The 16,157-nt window shown below is 39.4% G+C and overlaps 1 protein-coding gene across 1 annotated transcript in view; it reads left to right on the top strand.

The window, feature by feature from the left end:
* Zfp431l5 (zinc finger protein 431 like 5) overlaps nucleotides 1-16,157 on the top strand; it is a 46,598-nt gene that overhangs the window by 17,953 nt on the left and 12,488 nt on the right. Inside the window, exons 2-3 of the mRNA XM_039106740.2 lie at nucleotides 15,116-15,242; nucleotides 15,448-15,508. Coding sequence (XP_038962668.1) covers nucleotides 15,116-15,242; nucleotides 15,448-15,508 — 188 coding nt within the window. The remainder of the gene's footprint in view (nucleotides 1-15,115; nucleotides 15,243-15,447; nucleotides 15,509-16,157) is intronic.

The following is a 16,157-nucleotide window of genomic DNA, read 5'->3' as shown; positions in this document are numbered from 1 at the left end:
TCAGTCCCTACCTGTCACAACATATTGCTGGCATACCTCATCCTCTAGCTCAAGAGTAGGGATGTCATTCTCTCACTTACATTTCCAACCATTTGATAACTGGGCTTTCTCATTTATGATTATTATTCTAACCTCTTTGTCTGGTACTTGCCTCTCCCCTCCTTCCACTCTCCACAAGTTTCAAGGTCATGTCTATTCTTGGTTGTCCCAGAAACTAAAAGATCTATCTGTGTTCTCTCTTCTGTGTATAATAAACTCTCTAATCCAACATGCCTAGGAGCAGTGATGTCTTTTATTTTATACAGTGCACGTATAATTGAATGTGCAAAGAATGCACACTGTGCCATGGAAAAGGGTAACAAGTGCTCTGGGAGACTGGAACATTCTATTAAATGCCAACGTCATGGACTGGGGCTCTGTCTGTACTCATGATGGAACTGCAGAGCTTGGAGGACTCAGATGTTTGAGTCATTCGCTCTGTGATTCCCCCAGTAGAGGAGCTACTACTGTCCTGGGACCCAAATGAGTTGTACAAGCTTATTAGTAACTCTGGCTATGCCTTTCAACCATGAACAATAGTGACAGGTAGTTTGAAGGTTCTTTATTGTGTTCTCCTTAAATGCATCTGTAGCGGTTGGCTATCAACCCCCTGAGAGTACAGGAACCGAGTATGTCCTGACCCTGATTCTCTTAATTCCCTGGGTGCAGTGGCACAGATGGCACTAGGTATTTTCCTCTGATTTCCTCGGAAATATCCTCGGAAATTTTGGCACAGAGTAGTCTCCTCTGATTTCTTAGGAGTGTCCACAATTCTGAGGGTCCAGCTCCGTCGCCACCCCTCACGAGTTTTGTGTGTGTGGAGCTCTTTGACCACTTCAGTTCAGTTCCAGATGGAGACCAGGACTGTGGGTTCACACACCTGACTGCTCCTATATTCTGCTGTCCAGAGGCATTATGCAGTTTCCTTGTGGGCCAGAAATATTGTAGAGGTGGGCAGAAGTGGCAATCTGTCCTGCAGTCTCAAGATTATCTGCACTTCTGGGTGTTCAGTTCTATCTCCCAAAGGATTGGGAGCAGGGAGCAGTTGAATGGGATCAGAGCATTTCCAGACATAGCCAGAAACCAGAAGTGTCCTGTTCCAGAGCACTTCTGCCTTTCTGTGTACTTAGTCAACCAGGCAGGTCACTTGTAGAAAAGGTGGTCTTACCTCTACATTGAGGCATGTAGGCAGTCCTGGCGTCTGGCTTTCAGGTCTCAGCAAGGGCAATAACCTGAAGGGTCCTACCCCTGATTGCTCCGAGGTCACTGTGTGAAGGGGGCACTGGTGGCACTAGGCATTTTCCTCTTGGTTTGGCAATGTGGGCAGAGAGTAGTCTCCACTGATTTCTCAGGAGTGTCCTCAGTTCTGTGGGTCTGGCAATCCCCCCAACAGGATAGATAAACCCTTAGCCAGAATAACCAGAGGGTACAGAGAGCATGTGCAAATTATGAAAATCAGAAATGAAAAGGGAGTCATAAGTACAGAATCTGTGAAAATTCAAAAAAGTCATCTGATCCTTCTACAAAAGCCTACATTCAAAAAAACTTGAAAATCTGGTGGAAATGGACAATACTGTCCAAACTATTTCACAAACTGGAAACAGACGAGCACAACCAAATTACTTCCATGAAGCCACAATTACTCTTGTACTTAAACCACACAAAGACCCAACAAAGAAAGAGAATTTCAGACCAATTTCCCCTATGAATATTGATGCAAAAGTACTCAATACAATTCTTGCAAACCGAATCCAAGAACACATCAAAACCATCATCCTCCATGATCAAGTAGGCGTCATCCCAGGTATGCAGCAATGGTTCAAAATATGGAAATCCATGAACATAATCCACTATAGAAACAAACTCAAAGATAAAAAACACATGATCACACTAAACCCAAGGACTATACAAAGCTCTCTAATCTCTCCCTACTTATTCAATATTGTTCTCAAAGTCATAGCCAGTGCAATCAGAAAACAAAAAGACTTCAAATGAATACAAATTGGAAAGGAAAATGTTTAAATATCACTATTTGCAGATAATATTATAATATACTTAAGTGACCCCAAAAGTTCCACAAGAGAACTACTAAGCCTGATAAAAAAAACTTCAACAAAATAGCTGGGTATAAAATTAGCTCAAACACTTCTCCATTGTTGGTAGGCTTGCAAACTGGTACAACCTCTCAGGAAATCAGTCTGTAGGTTCCTCAGAAAATTGGACATTGCACTACCTGAGGACAAAGCTATACCTCTCCTGGGCATATACCCAAAAGTGTTCGAACATAAAACAAAAACACATGCTACACTATGTTCACAGCAGCCTTAATTATAAGAGCCAGAAGCTGGAAAGAACCCAGATGCACTTGAACAGAGGAATGGAAACAGAAAATAAGGTGCATCTACACAGTGGAGTACTCCTCAGCTGTTAAAAACAATGATTTCATGAAATTCATAGGCAAATGGAATGAACTAGAAAATAGCATCCTGAGTGAGGTAGCCCAATCACAGAAAAAGAAACATATCGTATGCACTCAATGATAAGTGGATATTCGTCCCTAAGCTCAAATACCTCAAGATGCAATCCATGAACCACATGAAACTCTAGAAGAAGGATAACCTAAGTCGGGATGCTACACTACTTCTTAAAAAGGGGAACAAAAATATCCATAGGAGTGGATAAGGTGGAACAGTGTAGAGCAGACACTGAAGTAAGATGATGTAGATTTGCAAGGATGGATTTTCACAAGGTAATGCAAATTAATATAAAAACAAAATTCAGGCATAAAATTGTAAACTCTTTAAGCGAGGATAGATGCCAGAATAGTGTCCCAACTCTATTGACAAAACTGATGAACTGGATGTGGTTAGTGTACATCAGACCTTAGAGATATAAGTATTACAACAATCTTCAATGTATGTCTGAGATAAAAGGCCTATTTAATGGACAAAATGAGAGAAATGTGGATTGGTTCCAATGCTGCTTGTGTTAAATAAGTCCCAAAATGGCACAAGATTTCTGCATTTGAGACACTGAGAATGCCTATCCTCAGCTGGTTCTGATTGGAAAACTTGTACAGCTGTTGCCAGGGAGAAGCGGGTATTAACCAAATTCCATTACACCCAATATTTGCTTATCAGGAATTTTTCAATAAATAAGAAAATAACTGGGGTTGGGGATTTAGCTCAAGGCCCTGGGTTCAGTCCCCAGCTCCGAAAAAAAGAAAAGGAAAAAAAAAAAAGAAAATAACCACATTGGAGAGCAACCCTACCAATGTAATTAATGAGTAAAAGGCACAGTTATCCACAAATACATGACACTTACTGGACTGGATTCCTATCAAGAAGCAATTGGTAAATCATTGCATACAGCATTATTCTCAAAAATCATCAGAAAAGTCATCCTCTAGATATATCCATAGTTATAGTCAGTGGGGTAGTGTTTTGCAGCTTAAGAATTCTTTATACAAGAATAAAATATTCAGTGTATTATTAATCTCATTAGTCTAAAAGGACACTGAAGGGAATCTATGACATTCTGTTACAGAAGATTAGTTTTCAGGGGAAACATTATATTCATAATCTTTTGAAGCTGTAAGATATGATCGTCCTCCTACTTTCTTAAAATTGTAATAATATTTCCCTTCAATTACATAAAATTTCTCAACCAGGTATAAAACATTTTGGATGTGTATTACTGCCTTTTCTGTTGATATGATAAAAAACAGTGTCTAACACAACTTAAATAACAATTTATTTTACCCATGGCTTTAGAGGGGTGTACGTTCTCATGTGATGTGACAACAGAAGTATTAAAAATTTCCTTCAGATATTGTGATTTATTGTATATACTTGGTTGGATGTCAGTCATTAGTCAAGGCAAACTTTCGCCTCTTCATTTTTATGTGTCAGCCTACAGAATACAAGTTATAACATAGAAGAAACACTTCTATGTGTCCTGTTTTGTCAACACATTTTAACAATGTTAAAGTTAAAATGTTTAAAAAGAATGTAACACTGATTAAATAATTCATATGTACCCAAACAGCATTTTCATATATACCATAGAAGTCTATAAATATGGTAATCAGGAACTAACTGTGTATCTTACAGTTTATCATGATTGTTATGGATGGGTGCATATTTTTTGATGTTCTATGGTTCTACAGATTCCCAGTACACAGGACTTGGTACTTCATCTTCAAGAAAAAGGAGATTATCTAGAGATGCTAGATAATATAAAAGAAGTGAGCTTTATTTTAATAAATACTTTATTGTATGTGTGCTCCAGTTTGGTGTGCCTTGATCTTGGTCAGTTGCTCCCCAGGGCAATGACCTTGCATTCTTTTGCTGGAAATGCCTAAATTCTTGAGTTAAAGGGATGAAGCAAAATGGTGTTTTATACTTGCTCATTTGAGTCATATAATGAACTGTCCATTTCTTCTACCTCCACATGAGAACCAGGGGAATTGTGTACTCTGTTAACTGTCAGATGAAAAAGGGCGGGAAATAGCTAGATCAACTACCAAAGTTGAAGGGAGTCTACTATAGCAGTCGCCTTTCTGGAGAAGTACCTGATTCAGGCAGGGTGAAAAATTTGTAATTTCACATCACATACTAAATAATACATGAAATTAAAAAAGTAGATTGGTGGATATTTAATTTTGGAAGATGAGCTTGAGACAGTGGATGATAAATTCCTATTTTAGGATCTGTAATGTAGAGATATGTGCAATCTTTGTTTACAAACTTAAATCATCCCCAAATTGTATAGCACATGCCATCATCTGTAGCTTGGTGTGTCATGATATAGATCTCAGCAGTTAACATTTCACATAGGGACAAGGATAAAAACTATCTTATTAATGCCATTCCTTCTATGAAGAAGGACCTGCTGTTTTTCAAAGTCACTTGTATTTATCTTTGCATAAAGTCAATTTTGGTTATTGCTTTATAAATTTCATTATTTATACACAGATGCTATATTCCTGTACTTGTTTCTATTCTCCAGTGTTTCCCAGGAATTAAGAATTTCCTTCTTTAGCCTAGTAAGAGCACCAGTGGAAGGGGAAGGCCTTGGTCCTGCCAAGACTGAACCCCCAGATGAACATGATTGTTGTGGGGAGGGCCGTAATGGGGGGAGAATGGGGAGGGGAACATCAATATATAAGGGGACGGGAGGGGTTAGGGGGATGTTGGCCCGGAACCCAGAAAAGGGAATAACAATTGAAATGTAAATAAGAACTACTCATGTTAATAAAGATAAAAAAAAGAATTTCATTCTTTCTTCTAAAGAGAATTTATATCTTCCTTTTTTGAACAACATGTCTGTAGCTCAGGCTTTCTTTTTTTTTAACTTTTTTTTTATTAACTTGAGTATTTCTTATTTACATTTCGAGTGTTATTCCCTTTCCCAGTTTCCGGGCAAACATCCCCCTAATCCCTCCCCCTCCCCTTCTTGTTCCCCTCCCCATCCTCCCCCCATTGCCGCCCTCCCCCCAACAATCTAGTTCACTGGGGGTTCAGTCTTAGCAGGACCAAGGGCTTCCCCTTCCACTGGTGCTCTTACTAGGATATTCATTGCTACCTATGAGGTCAGAGTCCAGGGTCAGTCCATGTATAGTCTTTAGGTAGTGGCTTAGTCCCTGGAAGCTCTGGTTGCTTGGCATTGTTGTTCATAAGGGGTCTCGAGCTCCTTCAAGCTCTTCCAGTTCTTTCTCTGATTCCTTCAATGGGGGTCCCGTTCTCAGTTCAGTGGTTTGCTGCTGCATTTGCCTCTGTATTTGCTGTATTCTGGCTGTGTCTCTCAGGAGAAATCTACATCCGGCTCCTGTTGGCCTGCACTTCTTCGCTTCATCCATCTTGTCTAATTGGGTGGCTGTATATGTATGGGCCACATGTGGGGCAGGCTCTGAATGGGTGTTCCTTCTGTCTCTGTTTTAATCTTTGCCTCTCTATTCCCTGCCAAGGGTATTCTTGTTCCCCCTTTTAAAGAAGGAGTGAAGCATTCACGTTTTGATCATCCGTCTTGAGTTTCATGTGTTCTAGGCATCTAGGGTAATTCAAGCATTTGGGCTAATAACCACTTATCAATGAGTGCATACCATGTGTGTTTTTCTGTGATTGGGTTACTCACTCAGGATGATATTTTCCAGTTCCAACCATTTGCCTACGAATTTCATAAAGTCATTGTTTTTGATAGCTGAGTAATATTCCATTGTGTAGATGTACCACATTTTCTGTATCCATTCCTCTGTTGAAGGGCATCTGGGTTCTTTCCAGCTTCTGGCTATTATAAATAAGGCTGCTATGAACATAGTGGAGCACGTGTCTTTTTTATATGTTTGGGCATTTTTTGGGTATATGCCCAAGAGAGGTATAGCTGGGTCCTCAGGTAGTGTAATGTCCAATTTTCTGAGGAATCTCCAGACTGATTTCCAGAGTGGTTGTACCAGTCTGCAAACCCACCAACAATGGAGGAGTGTTCCTCTTTCCTCACATCCTCACCAGCATCTGCTGCCGCCTGAGTTTTTGATCTTAGCCATTCTGACAGGTGTGAGGTGGAAACTTAGGGTTGTTTTGATTTGCATTTCCCTTATGACTAAAGATGTTGAACATTTCTTTAGGTGCTTGTCACCCATTCGGCATTCCTCAACTGTGAATTCTTTGTTTAGCTCAGAACCCCATTTTTTAATAGGGTTATTTGTCTCCCTGCAGTCTAACTTCAGTTGTTCTTTGTATATTTTGGATGTAAGCCCTCTATCAGTTGTAGGATTAGTAAAGATCTTTTCCCACTCTGTTGGTTGTCAATTTGTCCTAACAACAGTGTCCTTTGCCTTACAGAAGTTTTGCAGTTTTATGCGATCCCATTTGTCGATTCTTGATCTTAGAGCATAAGCCAGTGGTGGTTTGTTCAGGAAATTTTATACTGTGCCCATGTGTTCGAGATTGTTCCCCACTTTTTCTTCTATCAGTTTGAGTGTATCTGGTTTGATGTGGTGGTCCTTGATAGACTTCGACTTAAGCTTTGTACAGGGTGATAAGTATGGGTCGATCTGTATTCTTCTACAAGCTGACCTCGAGTTGAACCAGCACTGTATGCTGAAAAGGCTATCTTTTTGTTTCCAATGCATGGTTTTGGCTCCTTTGTCAAAAATCAAGTGACCATAGGTGTGTGGATTCATTTCTGGGTCTTCAATTCTATTCCACATGTCTATCTGCCTGTCTCTTTACCAATACCATACACTTTTTTATCACTTCTGCGCTGTAATACTGTTTGAGTTCAGGGATAGTGATTCCCCCGGAAATCCTTTTATTGTTGAGGAAAGTTTTAGCTATTCTGGGTTTTTTCATATTCCAGATGAATTTGCAAATTATTCTGTCTAACTCTATGAAGAAATGGATTGGAATTTTGATAGGGATTGCATTGAATCTGTAGATTGCTTTTGGTAAAATGGCCATTTTTTTCTATATTAATCGTGTAAATCCATGAGCATGGGAGATCTTTCCATCTTCTGAGATTTTCTTCAATTTCTTTCTTCAGAGGCTTGAAGTTCTTATCATACTTTCTTTCACCTGCTTGGTTAAAGTCACACCAAGGTATTTTATATTATTTGGGACTATTATGAAAGGTGTCATTTCCCTAATTTCTTTCTCGGCTTGTTTCTCTTTTGTGTAGAGGAAGGCTATGGATTTGAGTTGATTTTGTGCCAGCCACTTTGCTGAAGATGTTTATCAGTTTTAGTACTTCTGGTTGAACTTTTGGGATGACTTAAATATATTATCATATCATCTGCAAATAGTGATATTTTGACTTCTTCCTTTCCAATCTCTATCCCTTTCATCTCCTTTTGTTGTCTGATTCCTCTGGCTAGGACCTCGAGAACTATATTGAATAAGTAGGGAGAGAGTGGGAAGCCTTGTCTAGTCCCTGATTTTAGTGGGATTGCTTCAAGTTTCTCTCCATTTAGTGTAATGTTAGCTACTGATTTGCTGTATATGGCTTTTACTATGTTTCGTTATGTGCCTTAAATTCCTGTTCTTTCCAGGACTTTGATAATGAAGGGGTGTTGAATTTTGTCAAATGCTTTCTCAACATCTGATGAAACTATTATGTGGTTTTTATCTTATAGTTTGTTTATATGGTGCATTATGTTGATGGTATTCCGTATGTTAAACCATCCCTACGTATCTGGGATGAAGCCTGCTTGATCATGATGGATTATTGTTCTGATATGCTCTTGGATTTGCTTTGCAAGAATTTCATTGAGAATTTTTACACCGATATTCATAACAGAAATCAGTCTGAAGTTCTCTTACCTTGTTGGGTCTTTGTGTCATTTAGGTATAAGAGTAATTGTGGCTTCATAGAAGGAATTTGGTATCTCTCTGTCTTTTTCTATTTTGTGTAATAGTTTGGATAGTTTTGGTATGAGGTCTTCTATGAAGGTCTGATAGAATTCTTCACTGAACCCATCTGAAACTGAGCTCTTTTTGGTTGGGAGACTTTATTGACTGGTTCTATTTCTTAAGGAGGTATGGGGTTGTTTAAATAGTTTATCAGTTCCTGATTTAACTTTGTTGCCTGATATCTGTCTAGGAAATTGTCCATTTCCTCCACATTTTCAAGTTTTGTCGAATATAGGCTTTTGTAGTCGGATCTGATGTTTTTTTGAATTTTCTCTGATTCTGTAGTTATGTCCCCCATTTTCTTATCTGATTTTGTTTATTTGCACACACTCTCTGTGTCTTCTTGTTAGTCTGGATATGGGTTTATCTATCTTGTTTATTTTCTCAAAGAATCATCTTTTGGTTCTGTTGATTCTTTGTATAGCCTTTTTCTTTCTACTAGGTTGATATCAGCTCTGATTTGATTATTTCCTGTCTTTTACTCCTGGGTGTATTTGCTTCTTTTTCTTCTAGAGCTTTTAGGTGTGCTGTCAACCTGCTGACATATGCTCTCTCCTGTTTCTTTCTCCAGGCACTCAGAGCTGTGAGTTTTCCTCTTAGCACAGCTTTCATTGTGTCCCATAAGTTTGGTTATGTTGGACCTTCTTTTTCATTAAATTCTAAGAAGTCTTTCATTTCTTTCTTTATTTCTTCCTTGACCAGGTTATCATTGAGTAGATCATTGTTCAACTTCCATGTATATGTGAACGTTCTTTCCTGGCTGTTATTGAAGACCAGCTTTAAGAGTAGTGGTTTGATAGGATGCATGGGATTATTCCTCTCTTTCTGTATCTGTTGAGGCCTGTTTTGTGCCCGATTATATTGTCAATTTTGGAGAAAGTAGCATGAGGTGGTGAGAAGGAGGTATACCTTTTGTTATAGGATAGAATGTTGTATTAATATGTGTTTAAGTCCATTTGGTTTATGACTTCTTTTAGTCTGACTATGTCTCTGTTAAATTTCTATTTTCGTGATCTCTCTATTGGTAAGAGTGGGGTGTTCAAATCTCCTAGTATTATTATGTGAGGAACAAGGTGTGATTTGAGCTTTAGTAAGCTTTCTTTTATGTATGTAGGTGCCCTTGTATTTGGAGCATAGATATTGATGAATGAGAGTTCATCTTGGTGGATTTTTCCTTTGGTGAATATGAAGTGTCCTTCCTTATCTTTTTTGATGACTTTTGCTTGAAAATTGATTTTATTTGATATGAGAATGGCTACTCCAGATTAGTTCTTCAGACCATTTGCTTGGAAAGTTGTTTTCCAGCCTTTTACTCAGAGGTAGTGCTGTCTTTGTTTCTGAGGCATGTTTCCAGTAGGCAGCAAAATGCTGGATACTCATTACGTATCCAGTTTGTTAGTCTGTGTCTTTTTATTGGGGAATTGAATCCATTGGTGTTGAGAGATATTAAGGAATAGTGATTGTTGCTTCCTGTTATATTCGTATTTGGATGTGAGATTATGTTTGTGTGCTTTTCTTCACTTTGTATTGTTGCAAGACGATTAGTTTCTTGCTTTTTCTAGGGTGTAGCTTGCATCCTTGTATTGGGCTTTACCATTCATTATCTTTTGTATGGTTGGATTTGTAGAAAGATATTGCGTGAGTTTGGTTTTGACATGGAATATCTTGGTTTCTCCATCTATATTGAGAGTTTTGCTGGATACAGTAACATGGGCTGGCACTTTTGTTCTTTTAGGGTCTGTATGATATCTGTCTGGGATATCTGGCTTTCATAGTATCTGGTGAGAAGGCTGGTGTAATTCTGATAGGTCTGCCTCTGTACGTTACTTGACCTTTTTCCCTTAGTACTTTTAATATTCTTTTTTTGTTTTCTGCATTTGGTGTTTTGACTATTATGTGACGGGAGGAGTTTCTTTTCTGGTCCAATCTATTTGGAGTTCTGTACGCTTCTTGTATGTTCATGGACATCTCTTTCTTTAGGCTAGGGAAGTTTTCTTCTATGATTTTGTTGAAGATATTTACTGGTCCTTTGAGTTGGGAGTCTTCACTCTCTTCTATTCCTTTTATCCTTAGGTTTGGTCTTCTTATTCTATCCTGGGATTCTTGTATGTTTTGTACCTTTTTCCCTTTTACATTATTTTTGACAGTTTTGTCAATGATTTCTATGGAATCTTCTGCTCCTGAAATGCTCTCTTCTTTCTCTTGAGTTCTGTTTCATGCTTCTATTCACAACTCCTTGTGTCTTCCTTTGGTTTTCTATATCCAGGCTTGTCTCCCTTTGTGCTTTCTTCACTTTTTCTATTTCCATTTTCAATTCCTTCACCTGTTTGATTGTGTTTTCCTGTAATTCTTTTATGGATTTTTATCTTTCCACTCTAAAGGCTTCTACTTGTTTATTTGTGTTTTCCTGCATTCCTTGAAGGGATTTGTTTATGTCTTTCTTAAAGTCCTCCATCATCACGGTCAAATGTGATTTTATATCTAGATCTAGCTTTTCTGCTGTTTGGATATTCAGTGTTTGCTTTGATGGGAGAATTGGGCTCCACTGATGCCATGTATTCTTGATTTCTGTTGCTTGGCTTCTTTCGCTTGCCTCTCGCCATCAGGTTGTCTCTGGTGTTACATTGTTCTGATATTTCTGAGAGTGACTTCACCGGACCGATAGGCCTGTGTGTCAGGAGTGCTGTAGACCTGTTTTCCTGTTTTCTTTCAGCCAGTTATGGGAACAGAGTGTTCTGCTTTCATGAGTGTAGTCATTCCAATCCACTGGCTTTCAGCTGTTCCAGTGGGCGTGTGTCCTGAGTCCACCAGGCAGGTCATTTGGAGCAGAAAAGTTGGTCCTATCTCTGGTCTCAGGTCTGAAGGCGCTCCTCGGGGCTGGGTTTCAGTTCTCAAATAGGTCAGCAGCCAGCAGGCCCTCCACCTCCTCCAGGATCCCTGTGCACAGGGCTCCCAGATGGGACTATGCAAATTCCTCCAGAGTCAGAAATGTGGGCAGAGAGTAGTCTCCTCTGGTTTCCCAGGCATGTCTACCCCTCTGAAGGTCTAGCTGTCCCTCCCATGGGATTTAGGTACAGGGAGCTGTTTGACCAGGTCTCTTTAGATCAGGGCACAGTCTGGACTGCAGTTTACTGCAGCTGGACTGTGCCTATCTTCCTGTCCCCAGAGGCCCTATACAGTTTCCTCTTGGGCCTGGGATGTGGGCAATGGTAGGAAGAGTTTGCGGTCTCTCCTGCCCTGCAATCTCAGGAGTGCCCACATGTCTGGGCAAAGAATTCTCTCTATCTTGGGGTTTGGTGAGTTCTTGAATTTCTGAATGTTCTACATTCAGTTTTGTGTGACTGATTTTCTCAATTCTTTAGAAATTAGTAGAAAAGTGTTAATAGGCTTCTTTTAGAAATATTTCATTACAATCCTTTTACCTTTCTATTAACTCCAGCCGATGGAATGATTCACAGACATTCAATTCTTAGTTACAAAAGGAGCTTCTGAGATGCAAAAGTTTCTCATGTGCTCATACTGCTGAGTCTGTCAATAGTACAAATCCCACATCTTGTAACATAATCCATATAGCAGGAAGCAGACATTAATTTATGTGTGTGATGGGAGGAAATTTTATTATGGTCCAGTCTATTTTGAGTCTCTGGGCTTTTTTTATGTTCATGGGCATCTCTTTCGTTAAGTTAGGGAAGATTACCTCAGAAAAATTTTGAAGATATTTACTGTCCCTTTAAGTTTGGCGTCTTTATTACCCTCTATAACTACTAACCTTAAGTTTGCTCTTCTCACAACATTGTTGTGTTCTGGATTTCCTGGATGTTTTGGCTTAGAAGATTTGTACTTTTTTTTTTCATTTTCTTTGACTATTGTATCAGTGTTTTCTATGGAATCTTCTGCCCCTGAGATTCTCACTTCAACACCTTATATTTTGTTGGTGATGCTTACGTCTATTACTCCTGATCTCTTTCCTATGTTTACTATCTTCAGGTTTGTCTCTCTTTGTGGTCTCCTTATTGCTCCTATTTACATTTTTAGATCCTAGATGGTTTTGTTCAATTTCTTCTCCACTTTCTTAGTGCTATTCTTTAAATCTTAGGGGATTTTTTTGTTTCCTCTTTAAGGCAACTATTTATTTACACGTGTTCTGTATTGCTTTAAAGGAGTTATTTATGTCCTGCTTAAAATCCTCTATCTTGACATGAGATGTGATTTTTAGTCCAAATCTTGATTTGCTGGTATGTTGTTATGCCCATTATTTGTTGTAGTGAGAGAACTGTGTTGTAATGATGACAATTAGTGTTTGTTTCTGATGCTTCGAGAGACCCCCTCGCAGTCCAGACCCCCCCGCAGTCCAGACCCCCCTGCAGTCCAGACACAGCCCGGACCTGAAGGGAATTGGTCAACAGTTCTCTGTACCCAAATCCCGTGGGAGGGAGAGCTAAACCTTCAGAGGCGCAGACACGCCTGGGAAGCCAGAAGAGACTACACTCTTCCCACATTTCTGACTCCAGAGGAAAACACCTAATGCCATCTGGGAACCCGGTGCACTGGGGCTCCAGGAAAAGGCGGCACAGAGCCTCCTGGTTGCCTCCCTCACTGAGACCTCAAAAGCAGTCTCCCATGAGCAACTTGAGCCCCGGGAGCACAGGTAAGACCAACTTTTCTTCTCTAAGTGACCTGCCTGGTAGACTCAGGACACAGGTACACAGAAATAGCTGAAGACCAGTAGACAGGAAAGACTACACGCCCGAAACCAGAACACTCTGTTCCCATAACTGGCTGAAAGAAAACAGGAAAACAGATCTACAGCACTCCTGACACACAGGGCTATAAGACGGTCTAGTCACTGTCAGAAATAGCAGGACAAGGTAACACCAGAGAAAACCTGATGGCGAGAGGCAAGCGCAGGAGCCCAAGCAACAGAAACCAAGACTACATAGCATCCTCGGAGCCCAATTCTCCCACCAAAGCAAACACTGAATATCCAAACACACAAGAAAACCATGATCTAGATATAAAATCACATTTGATCATGATGCTGGGAGACTTCAAGAAAGACAGGAAGAACTCCCTTAGAGAAACGCAGGAAAACATAAATAAGCATGTAGAAGCCTATAGAGAGGAGTCACAAAAATCCCTGAAAGAATTCCAGGAAAACATAATCAAACAGTTGAAGGAGTTAAAAATGAAAATAGAAGCAATAAAGATAGGACACAAATACAGCGCTAGAAAGGATAATAAATGGTAAAGCCCAACATAAAAGAGGCAAGCTATACCCTAGAAAAAGCAAGAAACTAATTGTCTTGGCAGCAAAACAAAGAGAAGAAAAGCACACAAACATAATCTCACAGCCAAATATGAATAAAACAGGAAGCAATAATCACTATTCCTTAATATCTCTCAACATCAATGGTCTCAACTCCCCAATAAAAAGACATAGATTAACAAACTGGATATGCGATGAGGACCCTGCATTCTTCTGCCTACAGGTAACACACCTCAGAGACAAAGACAGACACTACCTCAGAATGAAAGGCTGGAAAACAACTTTCCAAGCAAATGGTCTGAAGAAGAAAGCTGGAGTAGCCATTCTAATATCGAATAAAATTGATTTTCAACTAATAGTCATCAAAAACATAAGGACGGACACTTCATATTCATTCATCAAAGGAAAAATCCACCAAGATGAACTCTCAATCCTAAATATCTATGCTCCAAGTACAAGGGCAACTACATACATAAAAAAAAACCTTACTAAAGCTCAAAGCACACATTGCTCCTCACACAATAATAGGAGGAGATTTCAACACCGCACTCTCATCAATGGACAGATCGTTGAAACAGAAATTAAACAGAGACATAGACAGACTAAGAGAAATCATGGTCCAAATGGACTTAACAGATATTTATAGAACATTCTATCCTAAAACTAAAGGATATACCTTCTTCTCACCACCCCATGGTACTCTGTCGTGATGATGACAATTAGTGTTGGTTTCTGATGCTTCGATTCTTGGGCTTGCCTATTGTCATCCAGTTATTGCTAATGTTAATTGGTCTTGTTTTTTCTGACTTTATCTTGTTCCTCCTGGAATCTCATATACCTCTGATCTTAGGAATGGAATGCTCCTGGGAGACCAGTACTCTCTGGCCTTATTTTGGGTCTGGAGGGCTATGACACACCCTTAGCTCTGGGCTCTGATAAAGATCAGGTCTGTCCTCTCCCATGCCTCCCCACCACTCCAGTGCCAGAAATGTTCCCAGTTTGTCTCTCCTTTAACAACTGTGGAGCAAATGTGTGTTCCCACCTGTGTGTGTCGCAATGAGAACACTCCTAAGATACCATCTCTCTGTGGGATGGTTTTTGGTCTAGAGAGCAATAGGACAGCCCCAGCTCTGGGAGCAGATGGAGACCAGAAGGGTCCCATCTCAGGTTGCTCAGAAATTCCTATGCCTGGTGAGCTTCTGGTGTATATCCCTTTGGACAGTCAGTGGAGAGAAAGTGGGGTTTCACCTGTGGGCTTAGGAGTGAGAGTGCTCCTGATAGACCATCTCTGAAGACCGGTTTTGAGTATGGAGGACTTTGGGACAGCCCCACCTTTGGGCGCAAATCGAGGCTGGAAGGCAGTATCATGCTGTATTGTGTACACATGTATTGTATCTTTTAGGATGTCCTGACCTATGATGATGTGCATGTGAACTTCACTGAGGAAGAGTGGGCATTGCTGAATCCTTCTCAGAAGAGTCTCTACCAATGTGTAATGCTGGAGACCTGTAGGAATCTCAGTGCTATAGGTAATTCAATGAACTTATCATTCACTTTGTAAAATTTAGGCACAATTGGTTTTGTTTAAGATTTGTTTTTGTTTTTAATTTCACTTAAAAATAAGGAAGAATGTAGTGAATAAATCAGTCATGGTTCTAATGTTCACTAAAGAGAGTAACTTAGATGTTGCCTAATTCCAATAATTTAACATACTTTCTCTGATACCATTTTTAGGCTACATTTGGGAAGACCATACTACTGAAGAATATTGTAAAAGTTCTGGAAGACATGGAAGGTAATTTTCACGTGAAAGATGATAAGATAATACCTCCCAAGAAAGTTTCATGTGTGCAGCAAGTTTTAAAGAATGCAACAGGGTAAAATACACACTGCAGCACATATTGATTAGGTTATCATTTTATGTCTAGACCCTTTTAATAAGCAAGTAGTACATAGTAAATTGTGGTGAACCTTATTCTGTAACATCATGGCTAAATTTAATGATATGGACATTTTATGAGATTCAAGAATGCTTTTGTGGAGAAACCTTAAACCCTGTACCACATTTCTGTGAGGAAAACAAAGTAAAATTGTGTAAATGTAATGTAGAAGTTTTCTTTTGTAATGTGTTGAATATAATGTGTTAGTCTTCTTTTTATATGGATGTCATGTGTCCCTATGAATGGAAGCCAGGAGAGCATAGTGATACTGAAAGAAGCAACATACCTCTCTCTTTTCCAGAAAAATTAGAAGATGTAAAGTATATACCACTTTGAGGAGAGTTTCTTAATGTGGGAAAGGTTGATAAATATTTAGTTTTTGACCATGATTTTCAATATGTAAACATTCAAAGTGCTGAATCACTTTATGAGATTAGGGTTATAGAAATGTTACTCTTTGCATTGGCACATGTTGCAATTGTAGTATTCCTCAAAGATAGCAAA

Source organism: Rattus norvegicus, chromosome 3 (assembly GCF_036323735.1).
Source record: "Rattus norvegicus strain BN/NHsdMcwi chromosome 3, GRCr8, whole genome shotgun sequence".
NCBI classification, from domain to species: domain Eukaryota; kingdom Metazoa; phylum Chordata; class Mammalia; order Rodentia; family Muridae; genus Rattus; species Rattus norvegicus.
This window is presented reverse-complemented; position numbering and strand designations above follow the sequence as displayed.